The sequence below is a fragment of the Trypanosoma cruzi genome, genomic scaffold (assembly GCF_000209065.1).
Source record: "Trypanosoma cruzi strain CL Brener 1047053516529 genomic scaffold, whole genome shotgun sequence".
NCBI lineage: Eukaryota > Euglenozoa > Kinetoplastea > Trypanosomatida > Trypanosomatidae > Trypanosoma > Trypanosoma cruzi.
The window spans coordinates 50585-59212 of NW_001849307.1; the positions used below are offsets into that span (position 1 = coordinate 50585).

Here is an 8628-nt window from a genome sequence, read left to right on the forward strand (position 1 = left end):
GCGGTGTCATGGGGAAGAGAAGTCCGCCGCTCAGCGCATGCAAGAAGAAACACGCAGAAGCCACGCCTCCCACGTCGCACCGCAACAAAAAGCAATGCGCGCAGCACACACACAACCGCGACAAGAGGGAATAAGCGAATCCAAGTACATACCGCAGCCCTTTACTTCTCCCCGACGGATTAGTGTTCCACACTCACAGTGAGGCACGGCGCACACCATCCGCTCCTCTCCGAGTGCACTCAGCAGGCCGGCGCCCAGTCACCCCCGTGCCATCGCAGAGGGGAGCACAAACCATCGTCGTCGCGGACCATCGATGCCTCTAGCAGAAAAGAAAGAAAAGAAATGGAGACATGCCAGCAGCACAGACAGCGGTAATAAACATAAAACGGAAGCACTCAGTGACAGTAGACACGGCAAAAACGGAAAGAAGCCGCAGGGATTTAAGAAATCAAAACGAAAAAAAGGGTGAGAGTCCGTCATTAATCCTGGGAAACAAAACCAAAAGAAAAATTGATTCGGCAGGACTTTCATGTGCCATGCAACACAGGACGATCGGGGGCGTATGCATATTCCCTGCACAAACGAAAAACAAAAAAAAAAGAAGTTATACTCTCCCACCAGCCCACACAAAATCCCTTATATTCCATGCGGCATCCGGCCTGCTCCTCCACTCCTCGTTTTCTGCAGTCCGCCGGACGCGCAGCAGTGACGCCGGCACCGCGAGTGGCCAAAAAAAGGGAAACAAAAGTCAGAAACACGTCACTCATAACGGATTGTAGCAAACGGCCATAAAAAAAAAAAAACTGAGTATTCGAAAAAACACCAAGAAAAACTGAAAAAGTGGAAAAAATTTTTAAAAAGAAAAAAAACATTAAAGAAAAAATCAAAAACCGCAAGAAAAGCGGCATTTATTCTCCGTGAGGAGTCGCAATTCAACACTCGTTGCCTCACAAGACCGCCAGAGCTCCACACAGTCCCAGAAGAAGAAGCATCGACACCCGAGACACGCACACACGCGCAGTGCTGTCGACATTCAAATCACGCAGTATCAATTTCGCGTCGTTGAGCAGGGCGAGGCGGTCCTCTTGGCTCGCGCCGCTCCCGGATTCGGAGTGGTTATTTTCTGAAACAGGAGCCTCGCTTTGTTTGGGCAGAAATCCCTCACTTCCAGCCAGAGGCGCCATGCTTTCTTGTACTGGCTGCGCATCCCCATCTCCAGCGGTCTCCCTTGGCTGCAGGGTTGCTGGGTTTGCTCCCTCCTCCGGCGCGGATTGTTCTTCCTCCCCCATCGAGCTTTCCACTTCCGTAGTGAAAAAATCCTCGCTGTGCGTTGTCCCAAATTCACCTGCTCCTGCAACAGCGGCCGTAGGCGAATTGTTGTTTTCGCCAGAGATGGCTGGTGCTGCTTCCCTCTCACTGCCTGTTGGAGTGCTGGTATTGTTTCCCGCTTGGTGGTCGTGTTGCGCCACGGCAGCCTCGGCGTCTCCCTGTGGCAATGGCTTCGACTGAAGAGCAGCTGAGTCAACATCCTGCGATTCGGTGCCACGGCCGGATCCAATACTCTCTGCAACAGGGACGGGCGTCTCTGGTGAACTTTGTTTCAAGAATTCCGGGCGTACCGTCCTGCTCCACACCCTCTCTTTTGCCGTCCCACCGAAACGCGGGAAGTACACTGCCGCCGGTGGCGGATATTGTGCACAACTCCGCGTAGTTAGGGCAAATGACGCTTTCATTATCGTAGGGTGGTGTGTCCCACGTAATCGTCGCCCCGCCCGCGCATGGAGTCCAATCGACGTTACGCTTTTCGGAAACTTTCAGATACACTTGCATGCCAAGACACTTCAGTTCCGCATGCATGGCAGCACTCAGATACGTATACTCCGGGTACCTCGCATCTGTCGTGTTGGTGGGAAGCGTGTCCAGACACCACGAAGAGGGCTCATCCCCGGGCATCGCAGACAAATATTCTTCCCTCCAAATAACACCCTCAATATCCCTCACGTCCAGTGCGGGATCAGTGATGGGGCAACTGTCCATTGAGTGCTTTTTTGACAATTCAACGATACTCCGCCAACACCAACCATGGGAATACCGATCCGACGCGCAGCGTTTGACACCATCGTTTATGTTGCAGAACATGTGGGAATATTTACTCAGGTTCAGTTCGGAGCACCTCTTCTGCAGCAGCTCACAGCCCGACTTCTTGCCCCAACCCATCGGCTCCGCCATCCTCCAGTTCACCTTGAAGTAGCCCAGGTCAGCAAATGCAGCCAGCGTCAGCTCCGTGTAGTAGCCGGCACCTCCAATCGGTGCCATCCACTCATCCTTCGCGTGGTGCTGTGACCAGTGCGACTCCAGCGTCCTCCCGTCCCCATTTTGATCTTGTAGCTCCATGCCATAAATGTCATCGCAGTCGTAGTGCTCCCTCGCAGCTATCGCGGCATTCGTCGAGTTCACCACCACCGACAGCGCCCGCCACGCACACCGGTAACATTCCTCACCATGCTGCGGCTGGCCATGTGCGGGTAGGTGAACCCGAAAGCATGGGCCAACAGGTGCGCGGCGATGCGGGTGGCGATGCCTCCGCAAAATAAAACGGCCGGGGCAATGTTCATGACGCCAACGACTGGACGGCCATCCTCCAGCGTGGCGCACGGCAGTGCCCACACACCACCAGGCGCCGCAGCCACGTACAGCACCATGTCAGAATTGACAACACCAGTGGAACGATGCTCATCAGGCACAGTGAAACGACTGCAAAAACTGCCCGCGGCAAATTGGGGCACAATCAACGGACCCTCCAGTGGCTGGACGAGCAGACGATCCGCATGCAGTTTGACAGCTGCAGGGACAACCTTGTCGATGAGGATTTTCCTCTTATTACTGGAAAGAGCATTGCCCTGACACTCGGGATAGCCTTTCAATAAATTTCTCACATAAGAACGATCTGAGCTGCAATACATCCTGTTATTATAGAGGTCATTTGTGGACACATTGATACGCATGGGTGCCCATCCATTACTCCCGATGACGGTGTATGTCTGCGACGTACTTCCCGTTCCCAAAGGCACGTTTTTCATCACCACCGGCATCAACTTCGTACTGTCGACACGCATCGCTTTGTCAAAGGTGCAATGGTACGTCAGGCTGGCAGCAAAGCACCCGCTGGAACAACACATCAAAGTCAACATCATGAGCAGCAATGGCAGCGCTGCAGGGCACGGTGAGGCGAGGAGCCACTGAACCATCGGCGTGACTGTTGGAAAGGTATTTCCTGGCTTGCTGAGGCAACAAAGACTGATTGGTTGAAAAGAAAAATGAAACGCAAACGTCACTACACAAGAAAACAAATGATGGTTAATGAAAATACGCCCATTCAACCACAACACAAACAGAGATTCAAAACACACACGTGACGGGAAGCCGAAGCATGGGGCGACCAGCGCACACACTCTCTTTGCTCCCTTAAAGCAAAACACACACACACAGAGAGAGAGAGAGAGAGTGAGTGAGAGGTCGCCCACTCAATGCAATAAAAACAAAACAGAAACAGTTACGGTGCTCCGCCCATGCAGCCAGGCAGGACGGCAGCGGTGCGTGTCGTGCAAAAGAGAGCACCAACGGGCCTGCATGGGTGTGCATGCAGTATATACAATGGGCACATTATGTGTGTGCCTCGTGGGATGAGGTGAGGGCGAGAGTCCATGCAAGGGGACACACACAGAGAGTGAGTGAAAGACGAGTGTGTGTGCGGGCGGTGCACGGCTCTCTCACTCACTCTCACGCGGCCACCACCGCAGCCGCAGAAGCACACGCAACGACAAGAAGTAGCAAAAGAGGGGAGGTGGAGTGGGAGACAGCAGTGCTGCCGTCACTGTCGCCAATAGTCGCAGTATCATTTGTTATAGCTGCGGCTTCGAGAGTTGCTGTTTTATTTGCATTTTCTTCTTTATTTTCACCTTGTTGTGCTTCTTTCGTCGCTTCACCATCAGGTGCTTGATCATGTTTTGGAATGCCTTCTTCATTTCCTTCGTCAGCGTCATTTGTAATGGCACCTTTGGAAGCTGAGGGTGATGTTGGAGTTGATTCGGCGTTAACTTCTGTTGGTCCGTCTGTTTTGGTGACTGTGGTGGGGATGGATCCTTCTTTTCGTGAGGCACTTCTTGACTCCATGTCGTGTTGAGATGCTTCTACATGTTGCACTAAAGGGTCATCTGCAAGGAAGGGGTTTTCATCTTTTGTTTGTGTTGTTGTTGCCTCTGCCGCTGCTGCAGGTGCTGCAGGTGCTGCAGGTGCTTTTAGTGTTGGTGATTTGAGTCCTTCTTCCTGGGCGGAGCCGTCATCAGAGCTGGACTGTCCTTTCGCTGGTGTTGCATTTAAAGTTCCTGCTGGGTTTCCATTCAGTGTCGTTGTTAATGGTTCCGATGGTGGTGGTACTCCTTCTTGCGTCAATGTTAATTGGGATGTTTCTTCGCCTTCAATTGAACTTGTGAGTTCCTCAATTTCTTCGGTTTCCCCTTCTTCTTCTTCTTCTTCCCCTCTCACTGTGCTTGCTGGTGATGCTATGATCCCACCATTATCCTGGTTGATGCCATTTCCCGTTTGTGCACCCAAAGACTGCTTACCGTTTTCGGAAACTTCCCTGACTGAATCCTGCGTTACATGTTGTTCAGCACTAACAATACCAGCAACAAGCTCTGAACTTTCAAATGATTCATCTTTTTTCATTTCGGTACTTTTATCGACATTGGCCTCCGCCATCACCATTGCAGCACCGCACCACAGCACGCAGAGGGCACACACCACCAGCAGCACACGGCCAGTCATCATCATCGCCATCACTCCTGTCACTTGCGTGCAGCCTTCAGCACAAACTAACTCCCCGTCAACGCAGAGTGAAAGCAAAAGGTGAGAGAGAAGAGAGACAAGTCACACAGCCAACGCACCGTCCCATCCAGCAATGAGAGTCACGCACCAAAACAACAACAATGAAAGGAGTGCTGATCGATTGCCTCCTTCCTCACACCCTCATAGTCACTATTACCGTCAGCGTTACTACTCCCTCTTTAGAAAAACTCACCGGCATGCCGCGCACACCTGCAGCACGCGTAGCCCGTCATCCTCTCCCGCTGCGTCCGCCACCTCCTCCCGCAGTCCAACAGCTCCGTGTCATCCACTTCTTCCATAGCCTACGGCATGCCACCGCCACGCAACACACACACGTGCTCCATGCGCTGCATGTTGTTCTCCTCCTTGTATTTGTGGCGGCACCGCAAAGTCTTGCAGCCGGCGGCATCGCAGTGCTGGAAGAAGTACGGCGCAGCAACCGTGCGGGTGTCCGTGTGTCTGTACTCGCGCTTCAACTCGTCCAGCAAGAACGGGCTCGGCGGCAGCTATTCCAGCGGGTTAATTTTCTTCTTCCCCCGTAAAACCGCGGACGCCTCACGGGGCCCTCCAACGGCGTCACGCCATGTCCCATGAGTTCATGCACACCGCCCTCTCATTGCTCCCCTTTCGCAGCCACAGAAGAACGCAGCAACCACATGCAATTGCCGGCAGGTTAGGACCATCCACGTAAAATAAAACGTTATACGTGTCGTGCGAGGGCAGTTGTACGACTGCAGGGACGTGAAGGCAAAAAAAAAGAAAAGGCGGCCATGCCAAGAAGCAAATATGCACATAAATACCGTAGAGGTCAAAAAAAAAAAAAAAAAAAAAATTTCAAAATATATAAAGATATATATATGGATGTATATGGCACAACGCAAGCAGCAGACAAATAAAGAAAAAAGTACGGAAGAAAAGAAAAAAAAAAAAAAAAAAAAAACTTCGCACTCAGCGCAATTTTCACGCAGATCGTTAAATGTAAAAAATTGGATAATAATGATAGTAATAATAATAGGTATCATTATTACTTTTATGATTATTATTTTACAAAAAAAAACAATCAATAAATACAAAACAAATGTCATGTAATATCTTCCATACAATATCCCACAGCAGTACCTTCGTATTATGCCTGAATAAAGACACATATAAATAAATAAACACACACAGAGAGAGAGAGAGAGAGCATACACACACACAGAGAGAGAGAGAGCATACACACACACACACACAGAGAGAGAGAGAGCATACACACACACACACAGAGAGAGAGAGAGAGCATACATACACACACACACACGTACGTATATATTAGTTTAAGTCGTTTTCAATTCCCCCCCTCTCCCCTTCACAATAATGAACACGCCTCATTTATATTTCACTACATAACATCATGCACCACTCGACCCACCTGCCCTATTTTTTTTTTTTTTTTCTTAAGTTTGTCCCCTCGACATTCATCCACAGCGTTATGCAGATCGCATACAACATCTATCATAAATTCTGGACGGCATCAGTCAGTAAAACCTAATTATTATTTATTATTTATTATTTATTATTATTAAAGGCATTAAAAACACATCAACACAAAAATAATAATAATAATAATAAATAATAATAACAAATATAAAAGGTGTACAAAAAAAAAAAATAATAATGATAATAAATTAAATTAATATAAAGTCATACATACAAAAATAAAAGATCAAAAATAAAATAAAAAATTTATCAACACGCCAAGAACAGCAATAAAATGCGCAAAAAGCATCAGCATGTAAATATACGCTGTACCGCTGGAGACAGCAACAACGCCGTTTCAATATCAGTAAAGAGCCGCAAAACCCCAAAGCCCCAGCAGAAGTAACAGCACCCATGACACATTCTCATGCACAAAGCTCACCTCCTCACTTTCCTTCCGCGATGAACTTTCAGAATTGGAGCTGTCGCCTCTGCTTCCTCCTTCAGACGTACCCGCGGGCATGGAGCTGTCGCCTATGCTTCCTCCTTCAGACGTACCCGCGGGCATGGAGCTGTCACCTATGCTTTCTCCTTCAGACGTACCCGCGGGCATGGAGCTGTCGCCTATGCTTCCTCCTTCAGACGTACCCGCGGGCATGGAGCTGTCACCTCTGCTTCCTCCTTCAGACGTACCCGCGGGCATGGAGATGTCACCTATGCTTCCTCCTTCAGACGTACCCGCAGGCATGGAGATGTCACCTATGCTTCCTCCTTCAGACGTACCCGCGGGCATGGAGATGTCACCTATGCTTCCTCCTTCAGACGTACCCGCGGGCATGGAGCTGTCGCCTCTGCTTCCTCCTTCAGACGTACCCGCGGGCATGGAGCTGTCGCCTCTGCTTCCTCCTTCAGACGTACCCGCGGGCATGGAGCTGTCACCTATGCTTTCTCCTTCAGACGTACCCGCGGGCATGGAGCTGTCGCCTCTGCTTCCTCCTTCAGACGTACCCGCGGGCATGGAGCTGTCACCTCTGCTTTCTCCTTCAGACGTACCCGCGGGCATGGAGCTGTCACCTCTGCTTCCTCCTTCAGACGTACCCGCGGGCATGGAGCTGTCACCTCTGCTTCCTCCTTCAGACGTACCCGCGGGCATGGAGCTGTCACCTATGCTTCCTCCTTCAGACGTACCCGCGGGCATGGAGCTGTCACCTATGCTTTCTCCTTCAGACGTACCCGCGGGCATGGAGCTGTCGCCTCTGCTTCCTCCTTCAGACGTACCCGCGGGCATGGAGCTGTCGCCTCTGCTTCCTCCTTCAGACGTACCCGCGGGCATGGAGCTGTCACCTATGCTTCCTCCTTCAGACGTACCCGCGGGCATGGAGCTGTCACCTATGCTTCCTCCTTCAGACGTACCCGCGGGCATGGAGCTGTCACCTATGCTTTCTCCTTCAGACGTACCCGCGGGCATGGAGCTGTCGCCTCTGCTTCCTCCTTCAGACGTACCCGCGGGCATGGAGCTGTCACCTCTGCTTCCTCCTTCAGACGTACCCGCAGGCATGGAGCTGTCACCTATGCTTTCTCCTTCAGACGTACCCGCGGGCATGGAGATGTCACCTATGCTTCCTCCTTCAGACGTACCCGCGGGCATGGAGCTGTCGCCTCTGCTTCCTCCTTCAGACGTACCCGCGGGCATGGAGCTGTCGCCTCTGCTTCCTCCTTCAGACGTACCCGCGGGCATGGAGCTGTCACCTATGCTTTCTCCTTCAGACGTACCCGCGGGCATGGAGCTGTCGCCTCTGCTTCCTTCCTCCGACGCACTCGCAGAATAAGAGCTGCCATCATCGTATTTTGGGCCTGCCTCGCCGACCATGAGCCATCTTAGATGCTTGGAATTGAGTCTTCGGTTATAGAAACGGGCGTTGAAGAGTGACAAATGGCTGGACTCTGCAACTTCCCCACTCTCCCCGTGGAATTGGATGTGTGAAATACTGTTTGTTTGGAGAAGAGACCCCTTGTAGGTGCCAAAGTAAGCCACCCTCGCGCTAACGTATAAATCCCAATGGCCCGTGTCGTGTCGCAGCACCACCTGACACGGTTTTTCTGGGTCCCACCCTGTTGAAAGTATTTGTCTACCGCCACCATGAATTACAGTCATCCACCTCCCATCATGGGTGTAAAACACACCAAATAGCACCGTCTTGTCCTCGTCATCCATCACCACACGAATCAAAGGAATGGGGGTGCGTTTCTTCGGCCTGTCGTGGATGACCGCCATCACCACTA

The 8628-nt window shown here is 51.2% G+C and overlaps 1 protein-coding gene and 3 pseudogenes across 1 annotated transcript, besides 12 other annotated features; all 4 read right to left on the reverse strand.

The window, feature by feature from the left end:
- Positions 1-5800: a sequence feature (areas not merged during assembly with more than two copies in the genome that could not be assigned to a particular haplotype).
- On the reverse strand, positions 1521-3248 carry Tc00.1047053503665.40 (annotated as a pseudogene).
- Positions 3488-3515: a microsatellite.
- Positions 3781-4839, reverse strand: Tc00.1047053503665.30 (mucin-associated surface protein (MASP), putative; the record flags this gene model as incomplete). Its single annotated transcript, XM_800534.1, has 1 exon — positions 3781-4839. The coding sequence occupies one exon, from the start codon at positions 4837-4839 to the stop codon at positions 3781-3783; it is 1059 nt and encodes a 352-aa protein (XP_805627.1).
- Positions 4246-4297: a microsatellite.
- Positions 4495-4540: a sequence feature (GA-rich).
- Positions 5216-5464, reverse strand: Tc00.1047053503665.21 (annotated as a pseudogene).
- Positions 5698-5719: a microsatellite.
- Positions 5798-5827: a microsatellite.
- Positions 5801-6577: a sequence feature (haploid, Esmeraldo-like haplotype).
- Positions 6030-6198: a microsatellite.
- Positions 6416-6453: a sequence feature (AT_rich).
- Positions 6479-6511: a microsatellite.
- Positions 6528-6610: a sequence feature (T-rich).
- Positions 6578-8628: a sequence feature (heterozygous, Esmeraldo-like haplotype).
- On the reverse strand, positions 8066-8628 carry Tc00.1047053503665.10 (annotated as a pseudogene; the record flags this gene model as incomplete).